The sequence below is a fragment of the Mesoplodon bidens genome, assembly GCF_964165515.1.
Source record: "Mesoplodon bidens genome assembly, chromosome: 18".
NCBI lineage: Eukaryota > Metazoa > Chordata > Mammalia > Artiodactyla > Ziphiidae > Mesoplodon > Mesoplodon bidens.
Genome location: NC_138175.1, coordinates 13,845,513 through 13,871,980, shown reverse-complemented (window position 1 = coordinate 13,871,980; position 26,468 = coordinate 13,845,513). Strand labels below are relative to the sequence as shown.

Sequence of the window (26,468 nt, the reverse complement as noted above, 5' to 3'; positions counted from 1 at the left end):
AGCTGTACTTCCATGTTGTCTGGCTTTCTATGTCTGTCTCTTTGACTTTCTTATTTGCAATGTCCGGAGAGGACAGAAAAACACACCCATGTCCACTGTGTAGGGCAGCAGTGCATGAGCACTATGAAAATACATAAAGAAAACCTCATTTAAAATGGACTTGGGAAGCTCTGAAGAGGGAACTCGCACACATGTACCATTCATTGCAGTCTGTATAACCAGCAGGAAGAGGGAAGATACGAATTATTTTGACAGAGGAGGACATTAATCACATGGGGATTTTATCTTCTGCCTTTTTTTTTTTTTAATATTTATTTAGGACTTCCCTGGTGGCGCAGTGGTTAAGAATCCGCCTGCCAATGCAGGGGACACAGGCTTGAGCCCTGGTCCAGGAAGATCCCACGTGCCGCAGAGCAACTAAGCCCGTGCACCACAACTACTGAGCCTGCGCTCTAGAGCCCGCGAGCCACAAGCACTGAGCCTGCGTGCCACAACTACTGAAGCCTGTGTGCCTAGAACCCATGCTCCGCAACAAGAGAAGCCACCGCGATGAGAAGCCCACACACCAACGAAGAGTAGCCCCTGCTCGCCGCAACTAGAAAAAGCCCATGTGCAGCAAAAAAGACCCAAAGCAGCCAAAAATAAAATAAAAAATAAATTTAAATATATTTACTTATTTGGCTGCACTGGGTCTTAGTTGTGGCACACAGGATCTTCATTGCCACATGTGGCATCTTTGTTGCTGCATGTGGGATCTTTAGTTGCAGCACGCGGGATCTTTTAGTTGTGGCATGCAGGATCTAGTTCCCTGACCAGGGATCGAACCCGGGCCCCCTGCATTGGGAGCATGGAGTCTTAACCACCAGGGATGTCCGGCTTGTGGGATCTTAGGGATTAAACCCAGGCCCTCAGCAGTGAAAGCACGGAGTCCTAACCACTGGACTGCCAGCGAATTCCCTCTCCTGCTTTAAAAAAAAAAAAGAAATTTCCTCCCTGCCCCAGCAACAACTCTCTTACCACCACTTGCAGCCAGTGAGAAACTGCCACAACCTTGAACGCTTGTTCTTTTCCAGTGAAGTTTTGTTCAAAACAGCTCTCCCCAATTTCCCCCTAAAACTTAATAAAAGCAAGCACCTCTCCTTTGTTCTCCAGGCTTGCCTATGATACATCATAACATGCTTGTCCCAAATTACAATTCTCTGTTATTTCTGAGTAAACCTATTTTGCCAGTAAAATAACTGGATGTTTTATTTTAAAGGTTGACATTGCATGGTGTCAGAAGTGGGATCCAGAGATGCCCTCTAATGACTTGGAGGCTGGTGAGCAAGCAGGTGTTGGTACCCATGGAGTTCATTGAGCTCACTGCTTTCTTGTCAACCCTGGAGTTTGAAGGTAAGTTTTTTCCTGAATCCAAGGTCTGCTCTCTCTGCATTTTGAACTCTCCAGCTTTATTGGAATCTGTTTTCATGAAGCTTTCTGGTAAGTCACCCTTTCTGTTCAAAGCGGGGAAAACGTGTGATTCCTAGTATTTTTTTGTTTGTTTTTTAAATATTTATTTATTTATTTATTTATTTATTTATTTATTGGCTGCATTGGGTCTTCATTGCTGTGCATGGGCTTTCTCTAGTTGCAGCAAGCGGGTGCTACTCTTCGTTGTGGTGTGCAGGCTTCTCATTGCGATGGCTTCTCTTGTTGCGGAGCACGGGCTCTAGGTACGCAGGCTTCAGTAGTTGCAGCATGTGGGCTCAGTAGTTGTGGCTTGTGGGCCTAGTTGCTCCGCGGCATGTGGGGTCTTCCTGGACCAGGGCTCGAACCAGTGTCCCCAGCATTGGCAGGCGGATTCTTAACCACTGAGCCACCAGGGAAGCCCCAGGACTTATTGTAACTTCTTGTTTTTCAAATTGTGATCACAGACCATTGGTGAATTTGATTAACGTTTAAGGAAATAGAACATGTACATATTGTCTGTACCTACGTAGATAAATTAATAATATATATCTTCAATTTTATCTATAATTTATAGATAAATTTATTATAGATTTGTTTATTTGTATATAAGTAGAAGATAATAGTTTCATAAAATGCAAAATAGAGTGCATGCATGACATACACTGAAAATAGGAAATACAGTTTATTTAACTTTTATTTCAGTTACTTATATGTTTTTATATACGTAAGTATACGCTGGGCCACAATATTTCTTACTGTGGAATGATCCAACACATTTGAAAGCAACTGCTCTTATACCAGAGTAAATGGAGCAACAAAAGGGTCTTACAGCCAGCTGAAAAGGCCAATACAAGAACAACCACCCTTTCTGCCCTGGACACACTCAGTGATAACTTCTCAGTGCCAGGCTATAATCACTTGTTGATAGGCTCATACTTTGTTGCCTTGTCTTTTCAAATTTACAGCCAAGTAGAAATCCTTATTTAAAAGAACATACCCCATTTCTCTTTTTTTATTCTTTTTTTTTTTTTTTTTTTTTTTTTTGCGGTACGTGGGCCTCTCACTGTCGTGGCCTCTCCCGTTGCGGAGCACAGGCTCCGGACGCGCAGGCTCAGCGGCCATGGCTCACGGGCCCAGCCGCTCCGCGGCACGTGGGATCTTCCCGGACCGGGGCACGAACCCGTGTCCCCTGCATCGGCAGGTGGACTCTCAACCACTGCGCCACCAGGGAAGCCCTATTCTATTTTTTAATTGAAGTATAGTTGATATACACATCCCCAATTTCTTATTTATTTATTTATTTTTTTTTTTCTGTATGCGGGCCTCTCACTGTCGTGGCCTCTCCCGTTGCGGAGCACAGGCTCCGGACGCGCAGGCTCAGCGGCCATGGCTCACGGGCCCAGCCGCTCCGCGGCATGTGGGATCTTCCCGGACCGGGGCACGAACCCGTGTCCCCTGCATCGGCAGGCAGACTCTCAACCACTGCGCCACCAGGGAAGCCCCCTTATTTTTTATTTAAAATTTTTTTAAAAAATTGAAGTATAGGGCTTCCCTGGTGGCGCAGTGGTTGAGAGTCTGCCTGCCGATGCAGGGGACACGGGTTCGTGCCCCGGTCCGGGAAGATCCCACATGCCGCGGAGCGGCTGGGCCCGTGAGCCATGGCCGCTGAGCCTGCGCGTCCGGAGCCTGTGCTCCGCAACGGGAGAGGCCACGACAGTGAGAGGCCCGCATACAGAAAAAAAAAAAAAAAAAAAAAAAAAAAAAATTGAAGTATAGTTGATGTGCAATATTATATAAGTTACAGGTGTACAATGTAGTGATTCACAATTTTTTTCCCTTTTTCCTATGCCACACGGCTTGCAGGATCTTAGTTCCCCAACCAGCGATTGAACCCGGGCCCTTGGCAGTGAAAGCAGAGAGTCCTAACCACTGGACCACCAGGGAAGTCCCTAGAATGTAGGTTTCTAATAACTTTAAGATCATAATGCTGAACTGGTAAAAACTTCTAAAACTTTAATGAAAAAATGATTGATTCATAAAGCTGCTAACCCAAGATCAAGATCAACAAGAATTAGTTACAGGACACTAAATTAACTAATGAGGATGATTGTAACTTTTATGACTTTTTATGCTGGTTCTGCAGTGTTTTACTTTTCCAGATTTAAGGAAACTTCTCTTCAACATCTATGACCTACAGCAATTTGGTAAAATACACCTTTGTAAACAAAGAAGAAACATTATCTTTTTCTCCCTAATTGATTCCTCCAGAATTTGGAAACTCTTATTAAATATTCTTATTTTTCATGACAATATATGTATTTGCATAAGTTCAATAAGCATCTATTCTCCTTGTAATAGAAAACAATTGGAAATATTGGCTATATTACGAAGGCTTTGACTGGATTATCAAAATAAAGAGAGATGTGCATAGATTCAGGTATGACCAGACAATTTTAAGGAACTGCTTGGAAAAATCAGGCTAGTACCTTGATTACAAGGTTCCAGCAAAGTAATCTTAAAAAGGGCTTATATTGGGCTTCCCTGGTGGCGCAGTGGTTGAGAGTCCGCCTGCCAATGCAGGGGACGCAGGTTCGTGCCCCGGTCCGGGAAGATCCCACATGCTGCGGAGCGGCTGGGCCCCGTGAGCCATGGCCGCTGGGCCTGCGTGTCCGGAGCCTGTGCTCCGCAGCGGGAGAGGCCACAACAGTGAGAGGCCTGCGTACTGAAGAAAAAAAAAAAAAAAAAAAAAAAAAGGGCTTATATGAGGGAATTCCCTGGTGGTCCAGTGGTTAGGACTCTGTGCTTTCACTGCCAATGGCCTGGGTTCAATCCCTGGTTGGGGAACTAAGATCCCTCAAGCTGCATGGCCAAAAAAAAAAAAAAAGGGCTTATATGGTCAATCACTATTCTTGCTGTATTTTTGTAAATAATCAAGCCAAATTTACTACAAACAAATTAGTTTTACTATGATTATCTTTGATAAAAAGGGTAATAACTATGGAAAGAGAAATTGTATTTGCAACTTTGTAGATACTAGATTCTTGTCCTGTTAATGATAAAGTTTCAAGGTTTTTTTATACAGCTGTAAGCTGAACTGGATTCTAAACTCTTCTAGCTTCCACAAATATCTGACTATAAATCTCCAAACTGTTCCCAATTTTCTCCCACCCTTCTGATTTGAAATCAGTAAGAACAAAGACTGCCCTTAAATGTCCTTGGAAGGGGCTATACCAGGTCCTCCTCACTACCCAGATGGCAGCCAAACCTGAGACTCAAGCCTTGGGTGTACATCTCACAGTTAAAGAAGGCTCCAACTGACATCCAGTCCGATAATCAAGCGCTGGAGACCTCTGAATCAAATTTCACCAGGAATTGAAGCAGACAGCCTCTGAAGGAGACAGCTTTCCCAGGATGACCAGAACAGGACTGTATACTCTTTCCTGCTGTTACTTCTTCCCTTATCCTCTCCCTCTTCTTCTTGGAAAGACCAAATGCTCTTGTCTGCATTACTCAATCTATTACAAAAGGAGGAAACTTATCAGTCCACTGATTCAAATGTTAATCTCATCCAAAAACACCCTCACAGACTCCCCCAGTATAATACTTGGCCAAGTGTCTGGGTACCCCATGGCCCAATTAAGTTGACACATAAAATTAACCACCATAGGGACTAAGAATCAGGAAATGGGGTGGAGGTCTTTGCCCCATCTTCACCTCTCACAAAGATTCCCAGACAGATTTCCTAAGGGACACCCTCCTGTATTCCCCCAAGTTGTGAGTGCGTGACTGCACGGAACATGGGTAGGACAGTTAATGAATGGGAGTCATAGTGAGTGACAGTGAATGATGCAAGGATGGGGAGGTTGGCAGTCCGGTGGGAAGACAGAAGAAGGCTGAAACAGAGAGGCCAAGCTGACGGAAGGACAAGAATAAGGAAAAAGGAGAGGAGCAGAAGGGGGTGGACATATTGAACGACTGGTCCCCAGAGTTCCCTGAGTTGACTCCCAGACACATCCACCCTGAATTCATGAGATGGATACAAAATAGTTCACTTATTTGCAAAGAGCTCCCAGAAAGAAAGAAAAGGATAATTGTATCATCCCCAGTATTAAAATTGCAGTGGGCAGCTAACAGTGCTTGAATTCCAGCTATTTGCCAGGCATTGTGCTACAAACTTACATCCATCATGTCATTTAATCCTCACAACAACCTTGCAGGGTAGCTGCTCCCCATCTTGTAGAAAGGTTACCGAATGTGCCCAGGGTCACATGGAGAGCCACTTGAGAGGAGTAATGAGATCTCAGTCGCCTGCCTGGCAATCTCTACGTGTTCCAAGGAGTTAGAGGACTTACTGAAAGACACTTACTGGTAGGCTCGGCTACAAGCATAGCCTGATTCTGTCAGGACCTCCAGGCCACACTGCCTTTGTACGGGGATGTTCCATTACCCACCTTACCCTGCACAGACTCCAAAGGCTGGCGAGGCCCCTGGTTAGAGCGTGGGATGACAGGGCCAGTGCTGCAGGCCAGGGGCCCAGGTGTACCAAGTGGCTTCTTGCAGTGGACCTGAGTCATTCTCTTGCCTGTCCCACATCGGAGTCCCATTCCTGTGTTAGAGGTATCCCCCAGCTTGAAGACAGAGGCTGCCTCCCTGAAAGAAGCTGAAAATGCCCTTTTCTGCCTCCTTTTCCCAACCTCCCTTGCAGCAATGTCCTGGACACATGACGTGGCTCCTCCAATTAGAACCACGTGCCCAACTTCAAGGTAAAGCTGCCAGTGGGAGAAGCTCATCTCAGCAATTGATGGCGGCAGTGGCAGCAGCTATATCCGGCTTTCAAAGGTGATGGCACCTCCATCCCTCGTTGGTGATGCCCGTTGTGGCATCTGTGCCCAGCAGAGGCAGTAAGGTCTCTTCCAGATCTGATCCTCTGACCTTCCAGAACTCCTGGGAGCTAACCAGTAACTTGGACAAATTCCTTTACTGCTTAGAGTCACCAGACTCAGTTTCTGTTGCTTACAGTTAAGAACCTTGATGGATACAAAAACAGGACTAGAGGTGGATGGAACAAGAAGCCCTGTGGGAAATGGGGGTGATGGAAGCCTGGCAAGTGGCCAGAGGACAGTGAAAATCCAGCTAGTATTAAGGGACAGGACACCAGTAGCCCACAGCATGCCATGGCGAGACAGTTAATCCTGTGGTCCCCAGAACAAAGCGCCCATCAAGGGCAAGGCTTTTGGGACCTGGTGGCTCTTGCCATAGAAGAATATAAAGATTACCCTGACGTCAAGGGCTGTTAGGCAGGCTGTGTGCTAACAGCACCAACAGCATAAGGGAAAGACAAGATCAAAGTCCAAATTTGCGGCTCAAGACATGGTTAGAAAATCAGGGAATTTTTATATCTTGTGACTGCAAGGCTGAGAGAGTTACAACCCAAACTTAAGGCTTAATCAGTGGTTATAAAATGACACCATGAGGTGGCTTCACACCCTCTCTGGGTGTCTAATTGGGAGAGAGTGGAGAGTGGGGAGCAGAGAGAGTGGAGGGCTTTGCGGGAGGGTGTGGAAGACTCAGGACCCCCACTGCTAGAGGTTCCTTTGCCAGCCAAAGGGACTCTTCTTGGTCATTCTGAAGGTCCTGGCAGCAGAAATTCACTAGCTCTTTGCCAAACCCAGATCCCTTTCCTCCTGGGCGCACATCTAGGGGGAGTTGCCCACCCTCCCTCGCAGTTAGTGTGCTGCATGGCTGAGGTGTGGCCAGTGGCAATGGGAGGGCAGGATGTGCACCACTTTCATGCCTGACCCATAGCATCGTCCAAGTGACCATCAGCCCTCCTGCTTCCCAAGTTGGCCACCTGAATGCCAGTGCCCTGGGTGAGCTGGGAAGCCATGTGCTGTTGGTGGCAGGGCCTTGCTCAGCCTGGGTTCCCCCACTCCGTTGCACATGTGCAACCAGGCCAGCAGCTAGCATTTCCTTAAAAAAATACACTCTGTAATGACCTTGCCCTGAAGGAGACCACTTGTCTGTCCTACCCCCTCACCCCTCATTTTCTCCAGACTTAAATAACAAGTCGTGTTGCAGCAGGCTCCAGGGGGCCGATGACTTCAAATCTGGGAGGAAGATATTGAAACACCAGAAGAACCATGAGATTTTGCTAATTTATATTGACAAAACCTGCAAAATGATCTGGGAATGGATTCTGAGGGTGGAGGGTGGGGAAGGAAGAAAATGTTAAATAGGGTTGAATGTTTTGTTGTTTTTTTTTTTTTTTTTTTTTTTAAGTTTATTTATTTATTTTTTTAATTAGTTTCTGCTTTATAACAAAGTGAATCAGTCATACATATACATCTGTTCCCACATCCCTTCCCTCATGCATCTCCCTCCCTCCCACCCTCCCCATCCCACCCCTCCAGGCGGTCACAAAGCACCGAGCTGATCTCCCTGTGCTCTGCGGCTGCTTCCCACTATCTATCTACCTTACGTTTGGTAGTGTATACACGTCCATGCCTCTCTTTCGCCTTGTCACAGCCCACCCTTCCCCCTCCCCATATCCTCAAGTCCATTCTCAAGTAGGTCTGCGTCTTCATTCCCGTTTTGCCCCTAGGTTCTTCATGACATTTTTTTTTTAAATTCCGTATATATGTGTTAGCATACGGTATTTGTCTTTCTCTTTCTGACTAACTTCACTCTGTATGACAGACTCTAGGTCTATCCACCTCATTACAAATAGCTCAGTTTCGTTTCTTTTTATGGCTGAGTAATATTCCATTGTATATATGTGCCACATCTTCTTTATCCATTCATCCGATGATGGACACTTAGGTTGTTTCCAGCTCCGGGCTATTGTGAATAGAGCTGCAATGAACATTTTGGTACATGTCTCTTTTTGAATTATGGTTTTCTCAGGGTATATGCCCAGTAGTGGGATTGCTGGGTCATATGGTAGTTCTATTTGTAGTTTTTTAAGGAACCTCCATACCGTTCTCCATAGTGGCTGTACCAATTCACATTCCCACCAGCAGTGCAAGAGTGTTCCCTTTTCTCCACACCCTCTCCAGCATTTATTGTTTCTAGATTTCTTGATGATGGCCATTCTGACTGGTGTGAGATGATATCTCATTGTAGTTTTGATTTGCATTTCTCTAATGATTAATGATGTTGAGCATTCTTTCATGTGTTTGTTGGCAGTCTGTATATCTTCTTTGGAGAAATGCCTATTTAAGTCTTCTGCCCATTTTTGGATTGGGTTGTCTGTTTTTTTGCTATTGAGCTGCATGAGCTGTTTATAAATTTTGGAGATTAATCCTTTGTCAGTTGCTTCATTTGCAAATATTTTCTCCCATTCTGAGGGTTGTCTTTTGGTCTTCTTTATGGTTTCCTTTGCTGTGCAAAAGCTTTGAAGTTTCATTAGGTCCCATTTGTTTATCTTTGTTTTTATTTCCATTTCTCTAGGAGGTGGGTCCAAAAGGATCTTGCTGTGATTTATGTCATAGAGTGTTCTACCTATGTTTTCCTCTAAGAGTTTGATAGTTTCTGGCCTTACATTTAAGTCTTTAATCCATTTTGAGCTTATTTTTGTGTATGGTGCTAGGGAATGATCTAATCTCAAACTTTTACATGTCCCTGTTTTGTTGTTTTTTTAATTTGGCTGTGCTGGTTCTTAGTTGTGGCACGTGGGATCTTTAGCTGCGGCATGTGGGCTCTAGTTCCCTGAACCAGGGATTGAACCGAGGCCCCCTGCACTGGGAGTGTGGAGTCTTAACCACTGGACCACCGGGGAAGTCTGGTTGAACATACCGATATTTAGGATTCTATGGGGCTACCTTGAGTGGCTGGGATGGTTCCAATTGTTTGCTCTGATGTTTGCTTAAAGCCTGGACTCAATTGTGGCTGAATAACATTAGCTAAATGCTAATTGATAATAATAATAATATGAATAAGAATAGCTAAAACTTACTGAGCATTTACTGCTCTGCCAGGGACAGTTTTAAGCACTTCATTTATTTAACAAATTTACTGAGTTAACAAATGAAGTTTAGATAGTCTAATGTTGATGGAGGAATTGAGAAATGAGGGCGCTGGCTCAGCCCAGCTGATATTCATCAGTGTTTACTCTCCCCAGGCTTTGCTTCAAACACTTTAATGTATTAACTCATTTTATTATCTTCATTTTACAGAAGAGAATCATGAGGCAGAGAGATGTTTTAGGGTGACCAACTGTTCTGGTTTGTCTAGGATGGAGAGGTTTCCCAGCATGTGGGACTTTGAGTGCTAAAACCAGGACAGTTCCAGGCAAACTGGGACAATGGGTCCACCTAGGTGTTAATGACTTGACCAAAGTCACACAGCTAGTAAGCGGCAGAGCCTGTCCTCCAGTTCAGGCAGCCTGACTTTAGACCCCAACTCTGCCTCTGCCAGTGGCTCTCACACCTAAGCCTGCATCTGAAGGGGCTGGAGATCTTGTTAAAACTCAGATTAGGTTTGGGGCAGCTGAAAATCTGCTCGTCTAACAAGTTCCCAGGTGATGCCGATGCTGCTGGCCCGTGAACCAACATGGAGAACCGCGGCGTTCGGCTCCCTCGCCTCCAGATGAGAAGGTTGGAATGGACTTTTCAGGTAGGACCTGCTCACTGACACCCCATCCTAGAAACCCTGGGACGGCCCCAAGCGTGACCTTTGCCGAGGCACTGAGAAATATATTGGTGAGGGAAGCGCTGTAGCGCCAGGAGTGCTGATGGGAGAGGCTGCAGCTGAATGGGAATCTGGTGTCTGGGGTGTTAGAGGCTCAGAAGGGCATTGGATTGCCAACCTTAGTTGCCATAAAGGTGGCTCCTGTGTCGCTGCTGTCAGAGTAGGCTCTGCATTTCCTGTGCCTGGCAGCAGTGGCATGGGAGTCTACCCAGATGGGCTTTGCAGCAGAATTTGGAGCACTATTTCTGGCTACATAGGCCCCCAGCATGTCTCTCTCACTCTCCCTAGGATCCTGTGACCAACCATTATACTTAAAAAAAAAAAAAAAAAAAGAAACTTACATAACGTGAAATTAACCAATTCAGTGGCATTTAATACATTTACAGTGTTGTACAACCACCACCTCTATCTAAATTCCAAAACATTTTTATCATTTCAGAATAAAACCCATACCCTCATTTTCCTGTTTCCCTTGGCAACCACCTGTCTCTGCATCTATGGATTTACCTTTTCTGAGTAGTTCGGATAAGTGGAATCATGCAATATTTGACCTTTTGTGACTCACTTCTTTCACTTAAAATGTTTTCAAGGTTCGTCCACCTGGTAGCATGTATCAGTACTTCATTCCTTTTAATGGTTGATTTAATATTGCATTGCATATGTACACCACGATTTGTTAGCTACTCATCCATTGGTGGACTTTTGGGTTGTTTCTACCTTTTGGCTATTGGCTATTGTGAATAATGCTGCTATGAACTTTGTGTTTTAAGGATTTATTTGAGCACTTGTTTTCATTTCTCTTGGGTACATACCTAGGAGTGGAATTGTTGGGTCATATGGTAGTTGTGTTTAATTTTTTTAAATTAATTAATTTATTTATTTTTGGCTGCGTTGGGTCCTCGTTGCTGCGTGCGGGCTTCTTCTAATTGTGGTGAGCGGGGGCTACTCTTTGTTGCGTTGCGTGGGCTTCTCATTGCGGTGGCTTCTCTTGTTGTGGAGCATAGACTCTAGGTGCACAGCCTTCAGTAGTTGTGGCATGCAGGCCGTAGAGCGCAGGCTCAGTAGTTGTGGTGCACGGGCTTAGTTGCTCCGTGGCATGTAGGATCTTCCCAGACAAGGGATCGAACCCGCATCCCCTGCATTGGCAGGTGGATTCTTAACCACTGTGCCACCAGGTAAGTCCTGTTTAACTTTTTGAACAATTGCCAAACTATTTTTCACCAGCTGCACCGTTTTACATTCCCGAGCAATGTATGAGGGTTCCAATGGGTCCCCACCCTCATCAACACTTGTTATTGTCTGTTTCGTTGCTAACAGCCATCCTAATGGGTGTGAAGTGGTGTCTCACTGTGGTTTCTATTTGGATTTCCTAATGACTAATGGTGTTGCACATCTTTTCATGTGCTTATTGGCCATTTGTATATCTTCTTTGGAGAACTGTCTATTCAAGTCCTTTGTCCATTTAAAAATCATTGCCCTTTTGATAAATTCCTTTTCTGCCATGACTAGCCAGAGCTGTTTCTATGTTTCTATTGGCTGCAACCAAGAACCGTGACTGATCTGCTTCTCCCAGTTCCATGGGCCCAGGCCACACTTGTACTGATACTTCCAACCAGCAAAGCAACTCAGTGTTCGCACATAACAGTGTGCATTCTGGACACTAATGGTAGCACCTCCCAGTCTTGCACCTGCCTGGACTCACCCTCTCACCACTATAGGGAGAGTGAGGAGATGGGGCCATAACAGACTCCAGTTCAGATTATCACAAAGAAAGCAGAGACATGTCGAAGCAAGCATAATTAATAAAGGAGGAGGTGTGAACAGAGATACAAAGCTGACAGAGGCAATGGTGAGAGGAGCTGGAAATGAGGGATGCAGACAAACAAGGCTTCTAAATCTGTGCATTATTCAGGACTGAGAGTCTGAAAACCTCCAGAGGGTGGCCTGGGTCATGTGGGTGAGCAGGGATGGGACCGAGGTGGCTGGGAGGAAACCAGTCTTCCTGGCATCATTCTGGGTTGTCTGAATTCCCCTTCACAATGAGCATTCACAAGTCCAGCTGATCCATAACTTAGTTTAATCCTTTGTGGGGTGCATCCTGGGCAGCAAGGAACCTCTGTCTGCCCCAGAGGGTCCAGCCCAGATGGAGAGTGGTCTCTTCTGACCACTGCCCCAGACTCCTGTTTCAGTGCCTAATTAAGACCCATCTTCCCACTCAAAAGCAGGCTGGGGGACCCCAGGCTCCCCTCCTCCTATACTGGGCTCCCCATCAGCCTCACTTGTACCCCCCGCCCCGCTTCCTGCAAGGTCTGAGGCCTCTTTGGCTGTTGGGCCTGCAGTCCTAGCCCGGCCCTTGTTCTAAACAGGTGGGCAGGAGGGCAAGTAGGGCTGTGCCTCCAGGTGCTGGCAGGGGAGAGGCCTGAGTGAGCCTCAGGGCCCTGGGTCCCACCGGGAAATGTGCTCCTGAGCTGGAAAGGAAGAGGACAGGACAAGGGTCAGTGACAATCCAGGCAGTCCTGGGATGGGGACCCTGCTGCACTAGGTCCAGAAATAGCCATGATCCCACTTGCAGCTCCAGATCCTTCTAGCAGGTGCTGCTGGGGGCTGATTCTGGTCGAGGTCTCACCTCTGTCGCCACCATAGTTCACTGTGCTCTAGGGAATCAGGGAACGCTGAAGAACCCGATGGGTCCCCATGTGGCAGCTTTAGTGACGGGAGGAAAGGGGCCTTGGTGAAATCCCCAGCCGGGCTGTAGTTCTGGTGTTGCCCCTGTGTGGCTGAGCCCAGGCCAATCTCCCTCTCTGTGCTTCAGGGGCCTACAGGTGCAGCGAGGCCCTGAGCAGGATGTCCTCGTGGCCCTGTGTGCTCAGACACTCTAGACTGTTCATCTGGATATCCCCAGGGGACAGGGACCAGAGGAGGGGAGCCGTGGGAAGGCCCTCACCAAACTGGCAGATGTAACGGTTGCGGGTTTTACAGCGCTGGTCGTTCCAGTTGAAGGCGGCCGATGCCTGCAGTTCCACACAGTTGCCAAACCTGCCAAGGTTGTCGAGTGCTCAGGGTGGAGGAATGAAATTATGAGTCCTTAAATCCTCCCCCACAGTGGGCCACCTGCATCTAGGGAGGTGCCTCTTGGGTGCCCCCATCCCACATATGGGGCTTCTGGGAGCCAGCCCCAAGCTCCATGCCTGCTTTTCAGAGCACTGCAGCTCCTCTCTTCTCGGTGTGCAGTGGGGACAGCTCCACCCACCGCTGCAGCCCTCAGACATGCCTGCCACTGCGGGTGGGGGCAGGGGGGTTGGAACAGACAGGCCCACATCTTTCCTCCCAGCAGGAGAAGGTATGCCTGGGGGCCCACCAAGCCAGCTTCCTCTAGGGATGGGCCATGGGCCTGGGCATAGCTGCCATCAAGGAGGTCAAAGGAGAACTGGGCGGGGTATCTGGAGCCTTGGTGGCCACACAGCCTGACCACCTCCCCCCTGCCCTGGGCATTCCTGGGCTTTGAAGACCAGGGCTGGGCCTCAGTGCAGGCGGGCCAGTGGGCAGATGTGTGCACGGGTGGACGCAGGTGGGTGACCAGCTAAGGAGGGCAGAATCAGTGTATTGATACAGGCAGAGGGGGCACGGTGCGGGGGAGGGATGGAAAGATAATAGAGAGATGGAGAGACAGCTGGAGGGATGATGGGGACTGTGGATGGATGAAGCCTTCTTGGGTTCCCTCTCTTATGTGAGCCCCTGGAGGTCAGGGATGTACCTCATCTCAGCACTGGGCCCACACCCAGCTGTGCCTGGACTTCCTGGCACCTGGGCACCAGGTAAGGCCCAGACCCTCAGGGCGCTCAGCCAAGCAGCAGGCAGGGTGGAGGTTGTTCAGTGGTGTCTGAGGGCTCAGCAAGCAGGCCCAGGTGAGAAGGTGGGCCCAGGGGAGGGAGGGCACCCCAGACTCACCCCTGGTTGTCAGGCTGCCCAAAGGCGAAACTGGTGAAGGACTGGTGCTCCCCGGTGGTCCAGCGGAAGGAGTCCTTAGCGGTCTTGTAGGTGAGCCCTGAGCCACAGCAGCCAAGTCTGGCCTCACACTCGAGATCCCTGGGCCCCACTGGCAGCCCAGGCTCCCTGCGATGAGGGCCTGAGCCCAGAGCCTGCTGCCCAATGCCTGTCGACCCCCAGCCCTTAAGCCCCCTTCCCAGCACTTCCAGCCCCTCTGGTGGCTCTCCCTCCCTTCGGCTCTCTCTGCAGGGAAAGGAGTCACCAGCCTGACTACTGGCCCCATTCTGGGCCCCAAGCCCTCACCACGCCCTTACTGCCCGCTGGTAGGTGCCCTGGGTTTCCACGGCCCAGATTCCTGGAGCAGTGTGAGGCATTCCAGCCCCACACTCACTGCATCCCTTCCCCCTCCACCAATCAGCCAGGCACTCACCGATCCAGAAGTTCCTGGTCTCAAAGTCATTGTTGGTCACCTCGTTGGTGGTCTCCAGGCGGCCCAGGTAGAAGGCGAGGATGTCCTGCACTTTCTGGCTGTCAATCTGGGCTAGCACCCCGCCCTTTCCCTGTAACCCCCGCTCCGGGTCATGCTGGCCCCAGAGCTCAGGCCAGCCCTTCCGTTCCATCCTGCCACACACCGTGGCCAGGGATGTCCAATCTGTGTGCTGGCTGGGCTGTCATCAGCCCCCCAAAGCCTCCTGCCTCTTAGAGCAGAGTCTGCCTTCTCTTCCCTGCCCACAGCTCCTCTGTCAGGGTCCCACCCTTGGAAGGGTTTTGTTTCACCTGCTCAGTGTCTTTAATACATTTGAATTGGTTGCCAACATTAATAAATTGAGAGAGCTCAGTGAAACTCTGAGTTTCTGGTTCTCTTGAAAAACTCCAGGTCCTGGCCTCCCTGAACTTGCATTCCTGCCTGGCAGCCGGCAACTCGAGCTGAGTCAGGATGGCCCCTTAGATGGGGGTTGAGTGGGGCCTTGTCCCTGGGTCCCTCAGCTCATTAAGTGATCTCCTGGCTTCCATGGACCTCTGAGTTATAACCCCGGCTTTATACTAAAGATGAGAGTCAGGAGAAGTCAAAGGAATTCATCTCTTAGCCCAGGGTCCCTCTGTTAAGAACCCAGGGGGTTGATCCCTGGGAAGGCAGGGGCCAACCATTACCTGGCATTTCATCTTGGCTCCATAATAGGTGTCTGCCTCTGAAGACACCATGAAGCAGTCTCCATCGATCCTCAGGTCACAGGTGTGGAAGGGAAAGTGCACCTTGGCTGTGGGGAGGGAAGCCTGATTTTGTGTGTGGGCACCTCAGAATCATTACCCTTCCGGTCCTGCCAGGATGTTAAGCTCAAGGTACCCCTTCCTCTGGCCACCAAGCAGGAGAGGGGGTTGGGGTCAGTGGTGTGCTGGTAAATGTGTAACAACCAGCTCTCCCTCAAAGAAAAAAAAAGTCTATGATTTTAGCATTGCCATTTCTGTGGTGGTGTAAAGACCCCCACCATGGCCAAGTTCAAGCTACCACTGTGACGTCACTGATCGGGGAATGGGGAAGAGGTGCGTACGATGGGCTCCTGTGAGCTGGTCCGAGCCGGACCCAGCACCAGCTGAGGGGGTCCTGGGAGGGGCTCATCTTGTCGGGGGGCTTTGCGGCAGGACTCACTGGCACACTGGGCTCCCCCATAGCCAACATCACAGACGCAGGAACACTCCTCTTCCCGGAACCGGCCGTGCACGCACTGCACGCTGCACCGCACTGCCAGGATGGGGCAGGGGAGGGGACGGCACTCAGCTGGCAGCCACTGGGCCCCAGGCTGCCCCTCACAGGCCACGGATGTGTGCAGAATGGCTGACCACAGCAAGAACACCCCCCGCCCCCCCAGAGATGGAACCCATCAGGGCTCCCAGCCGCTGCCACATTTGGCATCTTTGGTTTGATCATGTAGAGAGATACAAATCGGGGTTTGGGAGTGGACCTGCTCACGGTCACAGAGCTGGGGGGTGGGGGACAGTGGGAAAGGAATGCACTTCTGGATCCTGATACTGTCCTCCTCCCACCATCCCAGAGCCTGAGGGGCCGATCTGATTTCACTTTGAATTCCCTGCACAGCGCAGGGTCTGGCAGACCGTCGGTGCTCAGTGAATGCTTATTGGATGAGGATATGCTGTGCGAGGATCACTCCCTGGGTCCCCCTGCGTGGTCACAGTCCAGAACTCCAGGTGCCCCTCACCTTGGCAGTATCTGCCTGTGTAACCCGGGGGACAGTGGCAGTGGCAGGTGCTGAGGTTGAGATGTCCGTGGTTCCGGCAGCTCATGCGACATGGGTTCCTGGGGACCTCTGGTCGGATAAGAAGGAAACGCTGAGAGGGCGCCTCTCCCCGGCAGGCCAGGCAGGTGCCTCCCTGAGTGCTGAGGGCCAGGGCTTCTGGGACAGTCCCTCAGGATGCTGCCAGCCTCCTCCAGGATCACCAGATCAAGCTGCCCCAGCCAGAGGCAGGCAGGGTGGGGCACTTACCACACAGCCCCCCTGCGTGGTCCCAGGCTTTGAAGCAGCCCGAGACGCTGGCTGTGCAGAGCGAACACCAGGCACCCTTCTTGTAGGGGACGATGGTCTTCCCGTTGACCTCCCAGTTGCCTCTGTGAGAGCAAGCAGCAGAGGCTAGAAGGACCTGGCCTTGGGCCTTGCTGCCTTCCCCACCAGCCCCTTCAGCTCCTTCCGGCCCAGCCAGGAAGGCAGGGAGCTGGGTGAGACAGGGAGACTTCCTAGGAAAGAAAAGATGATCTCCAAACTAATACTGGGCAGATGCCCTGGACGCTGGGTGGCGCCTCCAGAAGGGGCATCTGAGAAGAAGCCACATTCTGCGTGGCCAGAATCTTGGGTGCTGCCCACTGCTGCACCCTCTCCCTTTCCTCCTCCTTCCCTCTCCCAGCAGGGGTGCAGACCAAGGGGTAAAGGCCTGTGGGTGGGTGGGTGAGTGTCTCACCCTGGGTGACAGCGCCCCCTGCCCCGCAGCCCAGCAGGGGATGGCAGGGCAGCTGCCATGGCGGAGGCTTACCCGGGAGAGTAGGCACAGACAAAGGCTTCCATCTCAGCCTGGGCCCCAGAGCAGGGATGCCGCCCACAGCCCAGCTGGCTCGAGGTGGCCCACACGAGCTGCAGGAGACACAGTGGCTCAGAAGCCCTCTCATGGGCCCCCTCCACTCCTAGTCTGGGGACCAGCAGCCTAGATGATGCGCCCCTGGGAAGGGTGGACACAGCTCTTGCCCCAAACCAAGCAGATAAACAGTTTTGTCACCTCCCTGGGGACCCCAGGAGCAGTAACTGTGCTGGGCAGGGATATAAGGATGGGTGGGAATAGTCTAGAAAGGCCTTCTGGGTTGGGAGGTGAGGGTCAGCAGATACCTGAAGGGAAGGGAGATTGTGGATAGTGGAGGAGAGTGGGAAAAGAAAGACTTGGACATCAAAGGCCTTGTGATGACTGAAAAAATGGCCACAACCCTTCACTTCTCCTGACAGCCCCCTCTTTATAAAATGTGGCTTTGCAGTTCTTTGCATCAAGAGGAGGAATCTCTTTCCCACACCTTGAATCTGGCTGGCCCTGTGGCTTCTGTTGGCCAACAGAATGCAAGAGAAATGATATTGAACCATTTTAAACCTAGGCCTCAGGAGACCCTACAATTTCCACTCATTCTCATAGAACTCTCATGCTCAGCCACCACGTGAACAAGGCTGCTGGAGGTTGAAGAACCTTATAGGGCAGAGATGAACCAGTTGAGGCCACTCTAGACAGCCAACTCCCAGCCAGCGCAGCAGCTGACTGCAGTTGCAGGAGTGGGCCCAGCCAAGACCAGAAGAAACTGTCAGCTGAGCCCAACCCAAACTGCCAAGCTGCAGAATCGTTAAGATGCTGTATTTGGGAGTAGTGCATCATGCAGCAACAGCTAACAGATACAGGTCTTTAATAGTATTCAAAACTTAGATTTAGAGTTTTAGAATCAGTGACAACTTGGAAATAACACAAATGGTCAATACACAGGAATAGCCAAGCAAACTCTGGTAGCCACTAAAAATGACCAGCATGAGGCAGGGAGAAATGCACATGTAGTCATACCTATGTATCCAACAATTAGAGAATATGCATTCTTTTTAGGAGTGCCTGGAACTTTTGCAGACACTGACCCCTCACTAAGCCACAAAGCCAGATTCAATAAATACTCAATAACCGGGCTTCCCTGGTGGCGCAGTGGTTGAGAGTCCGCCTGCCGATGCAGGGGGCGCGGGTTCGTGCCCCGGTCCGGGAGGATCCCACGTGCTGCAGAGCGGCTGGGCCTGTGGGCCATGGCCGCTGGGCCTGCGCGTCCGGAGCCTGGGCTCCGCAACGGGAGAGGCCGCAGGGGTGAGAGGCCCGCGTATCGCCAAAAAAAAAAAAAAAAAAAACTCAATAACCAACATCCTACGGGACACATTCTATGAATTCAATGCAATAGAATGTAAAGGAAATAATTTACTATTATTATTAATTAAATTTTTTCAAAAAATTTTTTGGCTGCATGGCTTATGGGATCTTAGTTCCCTGACCAGGGACTGAACCCAGGCCCCGGCAGTGAAGGCGTGAAGTCCTAACTACTGGACCACCAGGGAATTCCCAAGGAAATAATTTAGAAGTAAGTAAAGGAGAAAACATAGTTTGGAAATTTAAATATACACTTCAAAATCAAAGACAGCATCATAATGGAAAATAGGAAACTCATAGACCTAAGTGACAATGAAATCACTAAATTCCAAAACTTATGGGATGTAGCTAACAAAGTTTAGAGGGAAATTGATAGCTTTAAAGGCATATACCAGAAAAGAAAAAGGAGTTAAAATTAATGAGTTAAGAAAGTAGAAGAAAGAAAATAGTAAAAACAAGGGCAGAAGGACTTCCCTGGTGGCACAGTGGTTAAAAATCCGCCTGCCAATGCAGGGGACATGGGTTTGATCCCTGCTACGGGAAGATCCCACATGCTGCGGAGCAACTAAGCCCATGTTCTACAACTACTGAGCCTGTGCCCTAGAGCCTGTGAACCACAACTACTGAGCCCACGTGCCACAACTACGGAAGCCTGTGCGCCTAGAGCCTGTGCTCCGCAACAAGAGAAGCCACTGCAATGAGAAGCCCGCATACTGCAACAAAGAGTAGCCCCTGCTCTCCTCAACTAGAGAAAGCCCCGCGCACAGCAACGAGGACCCAACGCAGCCAAAAATATATAAATAAAAAATAAGTAAATTTATTAAAAAAAAAACGAGCAGAAATTAATAAAAAGAAGAATAAGGTTGTGGATGGGTGGAAAAAAGAGAGAAGGAAAACAAACAAAAAGCTGATTCGTTAGAATAAACAAACCTCTGGGAAGACTGGTAAAGAACAAAAGAGAGAAGGCACAAATAAATACAATCGAGAATTTTAAAAGGACATAGCTGCAGACACAGGAAACATTTAAAAAATCTGTTTAATTCTAGTTTAAAATCTCTGTTAAATAATTAACAGTTAGGACCAACAAACTGGAAAATATAAAATGGATAGTTTCCTAGAAGATAGAACTTCCAATTTCTTCCAAGAAGAAATCGAAAATCTGAAATGATCTACGACCATTTCTAAAAGTTGAATCAGTAATTAAAAATCCATGGGTACATACACATGCACACAAAACAATAAAAAAATAGAACAAGGCCCAAATAATTTTACAGGACAGTTACAGCAAATATTATAGAAGCTATTCCAGGAAACAGAACATGAGGCAAAGCCTCCAACTCATTTTATGAGGTTAATATAAACCAGATGAGGGCAGTATGAGAAAAGAAAAGCAGAGGTCAATTTCACTATCAAATAGCATTTAGGAAACCAAATATAGCAATTAATTAAAAAACAACAGTAACACACACACACACACACACACACCCTACATCACTTTATTTCGCATCACATCATATATACCATGGAATACTCAGCCATAAAAGAGAATGAAATTTTGCCATTTGCAGCAACAAGGATGGACTTGGAGGGCATTATGCTAAGTGAAATAAGTCAGAGAAAGACAAATACTGTATGATCTCACTTATATGTGAAATCTAAAAAATACAACAAACTAGTGAATATAACAAAAAAAGAAGCAGGCTCACAGAGAGAACAAACTAGTGATTACCAGTGGGGAGAGGGAAGAGGGGAGGGCAGTATAAGGGTAGGGGAGTAAGAGCTACAAACTATTAGGTATAAAATAAACTACAAGGATACATTGTACAACATGGGGAATACGGCCAGTATTTTATAATAACTATAAATGCAGTATAACCTTTAAAATTTGTGAATCACTATATTGTGTACCTGTAGCTTATATAATACTGTACAACAACTGTACTTCAATATAAATAAATAACTAAATAAATATGAGTCATGAAACCGTGAGCTGATAATTGTTGAAGCTGGATGATAGGTAGATGGGGGTTCATTATATCACTTTGCTTTGTATATATTTGAAATTTTCTATAATAAAATGTTTAAAATATGTGACCAGGAAGATGTAGGGTCATGTAACAGCTTTGTACACACACAAAAAAATTATTCATGTATTTCATCACTGTAAATAGTTAAGGAAAAACCTTGTAATTATTTCAAAAGATGCACAAAAGGCATTTGATAAAACACAAAACCTGTTCATGACTTTAAAAATCCTTAACAAACTTAGATTAGAAAGAAATGTCTGTAACCTGATAAAGGCTAGTTATTAAATTCATATGAAAGAATCAGGAGAAAGAATCAAGAATAGCCAAGAAATTTTTGAATGATAATAACATGGGGGATTTTCCTGTCAAAACTTTTTATAAAGCCATAATAATTAAAGCACATATATGCAGGAGTAAACAAAAAAAGCAACAAAATAGAAGAGAGAACTCAGCAACAGACCCATGTGGATATGTGAGCTTGGTATATGGCTGAGGTGGCATTAGAGTCTGTGGGGGAAAGATTCAGTGCTTAATACAAGAAGTAAAAAAAAAGATAAAATTAAATCTTACATCACTAGATGGCTTAATGACTTCAATATGAAAAAAAGGAAAACATTTGAACTTTGGAAGAAAATACAGGAAGAATATCTTGCTGATGTCAGAGTTGAAAAGGATTTCTTAAACATGATACAACAAATGGATGAACTATAATGAAAAATTAGAAAATTGATTATATTAATATTAAAATCTTCTGAAAGATTTATCTTATAAAAGATAACATAAACAAAGAGAAAATACAAGCCATATATTAGAAAAAAAGTATCTGCAACCAATATGACCAACAAAAAGTACAAAGAATATAGCAAAGATGCTTACAAATTAATAAGGGAAAGATGAAATTAACAGGCAATGAAAAGAACAGAAAAGAGGCTCAGTCCCACATGTAATCAGGGAAATGCAAACTAAAAACAGAATGAGGTAGCATTTCACAGCCTTGAGTTGGCAAAAATTAAGGAGCTGACAATGCTCCTTAATGAATAGAGTAAGAATGGGGAGTGAGAACTGGTTTGTGGGCAGGAGTAGACTTGGTGACATCACTTTGGCAATAGCTACTAAGGTTGTAGGTGCGTGCTCCCTCTGACCCAGCCATTCCCCTTCCAAGTGTGTCCTAGAAAAAGTCTGGACACATATGTACAAGAAGACCGGAACTAGGATTTATGCATTTCAGTATGACTTGGGATAGTAAAAAAAAAAAAAAGTGGAAGTAACCCAGATGCCTGTAAATTGCAGTTTATTCATAGTGAATCACACATGCATGCTCGGATCAATGGAAACAAATCTTACAAATGTGGTCTGAAGTGATAAACACAAATTGCAAAAGGAGATGTACAGAGAGAGCACTTAGGTAGGATTTAATAACACACAACCCACTTGCACAAGTAGAAAATGTATCAAAACCCTTCCACGTGTAGTAAAGGTATTAAAACATGCTTGGGGAAATTCCCTGAGGGACCATTGGTTAGGACTTGGTGCTTTCACTGCTGGGGCCCTGGTTCCATAGTGGTCAGGGAACTACCATCGGCCTAAATAAATAAATAAACAAATAAATAAACAGGGAATTCCCTGGTGGTGCAGTGGTTAAGAATCCGCCTACCAATGCAGGGGACATGGGTTTGATCCCTAGTCCGGGAGGATCCCACATGCCGCGGAGCAAATAAGCCCATGCACCGCAACTACTGAAGCCCACGCTCCTAGAGCCCGTGCTCCGTAACAACAGAAGCCACCGCAATGAGAAGCCCGCGCACCGCAACGAAGAGCAGCCCCCGCTTGCCGTAGCTAGAGAAAGCCAGCACGCAGCAACGAGGACCCAACACAGCCAAAAATAAATAAATAAATAAATTAATAAATTAATTAATTAATATAAAAATGTTAATGTCATGCAAAAAAAACCCCAACAACCCACTACCCTGCAAGTTGACACATAAAAGTAACCATAAAAAAAAAAAGAAAAAAGAAAAACATGCTTGGGATTTTGCCTGTGTTTTCCAGTGCTGGATCCTAGTACATAAACGATGCCAGTTACAGAGAAGACCTTCAACAAACTTTGTTGAGGGGGAAAGAAAGGAAACAAGGGGTGTTTTACCTGGACTTCAGCAAGGTTACCTCTGGAGAGGGACAGAGGAAGGGCAGAAGGAGGGCTTACGCTTAGTTTTGTCTTTTAAGAGGATGAGAAACAAATACAGTTAACATTTTCTAATGCTAGGTGGTGGGTAAGAAGGCGTCCGCTATTTGATTTAGGTTTGAAATATTTCATATTTAAAGCTGAAAAAAGTAAAACTAAACAAATGGGAGGAAAAGCAACCACCAATTTTGGGACAAACTGCAGACCTCTGAACCAGCCCAGCAGGGCAGGGGCCTCACCTGAGTGTAGTGGGTGCAGGTGGCATTGGGGGCACACTCGGCCGCTGCCTGGCTGTACTGCTGACCCTCCGAGAACCACAGGCCCACCACGTGGATGAAGGACGCCGAGCTCACGGGCAGCAGCTGCACATTCCAGCCCACTTGCGGGGTAGCCCGGGGGACAGAGGCTGGGCTTGGGGCTGGGGCGCCACAGAGGGCCGCCCTGGTCTGGGCCTGTTGGGCCAGGCTCTCGCTCCAGTCCTGGGGAAAAGGAGCACAAACAGCAACATCAGCAGGGGGCCCCTGGGCCAGGCCTTAGTGACCCAGCCCCCCCCACCAGTACATCCAGAGGTGCTGGTCCTGCAGAGAAGAGACCCCAGCCCAAACAGGGGTCCTGCTTGGCTGCTTGAGTGCTCTGAGCTGCTTTCACCGACTTCACTGGGGCCAGGGAAGGTCAGACAGGGCCTGCAAGGGGCGCTCCAAGGTGGTGTTGGAAAAGCACCTGCCCTGTCTGGACCCCCCACCCAGAGCCCGGCTCCACCCAGGACTGACAGCTTCCGTCCTTCTGACTCCAGTGGCGGGTACCCTCAGGCCCCGCCCACTAAGGGGGATGGGTGTTCCTGGGCGCGAGGTGCCAGCCCACGTGATAGGATGGGCCTCTGCCGTAATTTTTCCCGTCTGGTAATGGGAGCCCTGGATAGTGCCCAAGCCTTTCAAACTGGTTCCGTGTTAGGTAAAACTGACCCTGGCCATTGTCAGAAAGGCTCCCTCTTAGCTTCCCTTCTGTGATGCAAAAAGTCGCAGCAGCCAATACCGCTGTGTCTTATTCCCTAAATCTGGTTTTGGAGTACACAGGGCCACCAGCTGGGAGTCAGGACCAGAGAGGGTGTAAAAGGTCTCTAGGGCCTCAGCGCTTTGGTCTCAGCAAGCAGAGTTCTCTGGAGTGGGCCTAATCTGCTCTTCCCACCATGTACCAGCTGCCCTTTTCCCTACCCCCATCCAACAGCTCCCCGTCCTCTGAAACAGGGGGCTCAGCAACCAGGATGACATGTGTCACCCGATTGTCATGCCCTGGTCCAGCCCAGCCACCTCATTCCAGCTGTGTGACCTCCAGCAGTCTCCTAATCTCCACGAGACTCAACATACCCTTCTGTAAAATTGAATAATAAGGTGGGCGTTCCTTGGTGACCTAGTGGTTAGGATTCCGGGCTTTCATTGCCATGGCCCAGGTTCAGTCCCTGGCCGGGGAACTGAGATCCTGCAAGCCGTGCCGTGTGGCCAAAAAACAAAACAAAACAAACAGATAATAAGGTACCCATAGGGTAAGATTGTGTGACAATTAAATGGATGCAGAGAGAAAAGTGCTGCACTTAGGGCCTGACCTGCAGCAGCCGGGGCAGATGGTGGTTGTGATTTTACTGCTGATGGGGACTGGAGCTGGGAGCAGCGGGGACTGCGTGGGGCGCCTCAGCAGCCCAGACCACCCCCAGGGGCCTCAGCCTCCACTGGGGTGCCCAGGGCCAAAGCTGTGGGTGTGACAGAGGCTGAGTGGTGGGGCTCCACTTGCATTTTTTATGAAATGCTGTTTTCTAAGACTTTGGCAACAGGGCCATGGGACGTGTAGAAACTGACTGGAGCAGCCTCAAACCAGGCACTAGGGCTGGGAGTGTGGGGATGAGAGCCAGGACCTGGGCCTGAGGAGGGGCAGAGCCGCCGCCGAGCAGGGAAAGGGGGAGAGGCGACCCCCCTCCTGCCCACCCCACCCCCACCTCCTGGGAACCTGACCCTGGAGCTCTCAAGGTCGCCACCGCTGCGCCAGCCTCAGAGGAGTTTATGGGAAGCAGTCATGGGGAACCCTGCCTGCCCCGCACTGCCCCTCCCTCGTTCCCTCGACTGTTACCATGGGAGGGGGCAGCTGGGGTCCCATACTACGGGGCAGTGTTTCTGGGCCCTAGGATGACACCTCCAACCCTGAAACACCGAGGGAGTGGTGGGAAACCCTATACCCCGCTCCCCGGCCCCCAGTGAATGAGCTGGGAATTGGGGAGGGGGCCCCTCCTAGTCGCCTAGACAAACTGCTGAAGAAGCAGTGGGTCTGGTCACACACAAGCCTCACCCCTCCCACCCCCAGCAGGATGCTTCTCCCTCCCCGACTAGCCTCCCATCCCGCTGGGACTCTTTTGTGATGCTCCTCTTTCTTGGAGGAGGGGACCCCAGCTCTTTCCATGGCTTCTCGTCTCCGGGGCAACGGGAAGGGATGCAGGGAAAAGCCCAAGGACTGCCTTTCTGGGGGAGGAGGAAGCAACGGCTCCCCTCCACCACCGCCCCGCCCCCCCCCCCCCCCCCCCCGGCAACCAGGCGTGGTCCCAGAGCGGGCAAGTTGGCTGGCCGCCGCCCCACTCTGCCAGGTGAAAGGGCACTTGGCACTGGCATGGCCTCCTCAGTCTTCTTCAGGGTTGCCCCTCCGGTCGCCCCCTTGGCCAGCCCGGGTTGGGGGTACTCACCATTCTCTGCATGTTGGCTGCAGGGGGGTGGACCCGGCTGCGCAGGCGGTTGTGCAGGGAGAGGATCAGGAAGCTCTCCTTCTTGCTCAGGGCTGGGGTGGGAGACACGGTCAGGCCACCCGAGCAGTGGGACCCGGGCCCGGCCCCTGGGCGGTGGGGCGGGCGTCACCACGGCAAGATGAGAATGCAACCCTGCACTTATGGAACAAGACCTGAGATGGGACAGGACGATGGTGGGTGTGTATGGGAGGACCCGGGGCAGAGGGATGGGGGTACAGGGAGAGGCGGAGAAAGCAGTGGGGCTGAGACGGAGAGACAGGTGTAGGCGTAAAGGAGCCTTAGGCTGAGAGCTGGGGGTGGGGTGATAGAAGGGAATGGGGGCCTGGGGGCTAGGTGTGAAGAGGGGTCCAGCCCTGGGCTCGCAGCGGCCCCTCTGGCTGGGGCTCCTCTCGGCCACTGAGTCTCTTCTGGGTTCCCTGCTGCAGGCTCCCAGGGTTCTTCCGTCACCCCCAGGCCTGCGCCCACTCCCCTTCATCCTCTGCCCCAGTCCCAGCCGCCTCCATCCATCTCCGGCCCCTGGACTGTTCGAGGGTGGCTCTTTAAATCACACCAGCCTGCCCAGGGCTCAGGCCTGGGAACTGGCTTCCAGAAGCCCCCTGCGACCCTCTGCAGAGCTCATAGCTCCTCCACTTTTTCCTCACCCCGCGGCCCCTTACCTCCAGGCACTGGAACCTGCTTCTCCTGTAGCTGGAGTGGGCGCACCTCTGCCCAGGTCATGCCAAGGAGAGCCAGGAGCACGGGCAGGAGGCCAGGCCGGTGGCCCCCCAGCCCAGGGGAGGGCTCCAGCCTCAACATGGGCCTGCTGGGTGCTCTGGGCTCTGCCTGGCTCAGCTGTCCAGCTCGCTTCCCAGACTGGATGGAGCTATTCACAATCTCTAAGAGTCAGGCTGGGCTGGCAGACAAAAGGGGGAGG

General features: G+C 49.3%; 1 protein-coding gene across 2 annotated transcripts; it reads right to left on the bottom strand.

The window, feature by feature from the left end:
• Nucleotides 1-12,437: 12,437 nt before the first annotated feature.
• CLEC18C (C-type lectin domain family 18 member C) lies at nucleotides 12,438-26,468 on the bottom strand. 2 transcript variants are annotated; one of them, XM_081217085.1, is made up of 12 exons: nucleotides 26,212-26,468; nucleotides 25,496-25,587; nucleotides 23,013-23,252; nucleotides 17,167-17,264; nucleotides 16,626-16,747; nucleotides 16,341-16,448; nucleotides 15,773-15,865; nucleotides 15,277-15,383; nucleotides 14,555-14,684; nucleotides 14,086-14,182; nucleotides 13,082-13,173; nucleotides 12,438-12,605 (listed from the first exon to the last, which is right to left on the bottom strand). In XM_081217085.1, the coding sequence occupies exons 1-12, from the start codon at nucleotides 26,348-26,350 to the stop codon at nucleotides 12,568-12,570; spliced, it is 1,356 nt and encodes a 451-aa protein (XP_081073211.1). In that variant the 5' UTR covers nucleotides 26,351-26,468; the 3' UTR covers nucleotides 12,438-12,567. The 2 variants fall into 2 exon arrangements, with proteins under 2 accessions (XP_081073211.1, XP_081073212.1); XM_081217086.1 differs by lacking the exon at nucleotides 23,013-23,252.

Excerpts from the sequence above, each read along its gene's own strand:
- CLEC18C (XM_081217085.1), bottom strand. The coding sequence starts at position 26,350 with ATGTTGAGGCTGGAGCCCTCCCCTGGGCTGGGGGGCCACCGGCCTGGC. Across the intron at positions 15,384-15,772 it reads TGGGGGAGCCCAGTGTGCCA|CCAAGGTGCACTTTCCCTTC; the intron begins GTGAGTCCTGCC and ends CCCTCCCCACAG. Across the intron at positions 13,174-14,085 it reads GGGCAGCCTGACAACCAGGG|GTTTGGCAACTGTGTGGAAC; the intron begins GTGAGTCTGGGG and ends CAACCTTGGCAG.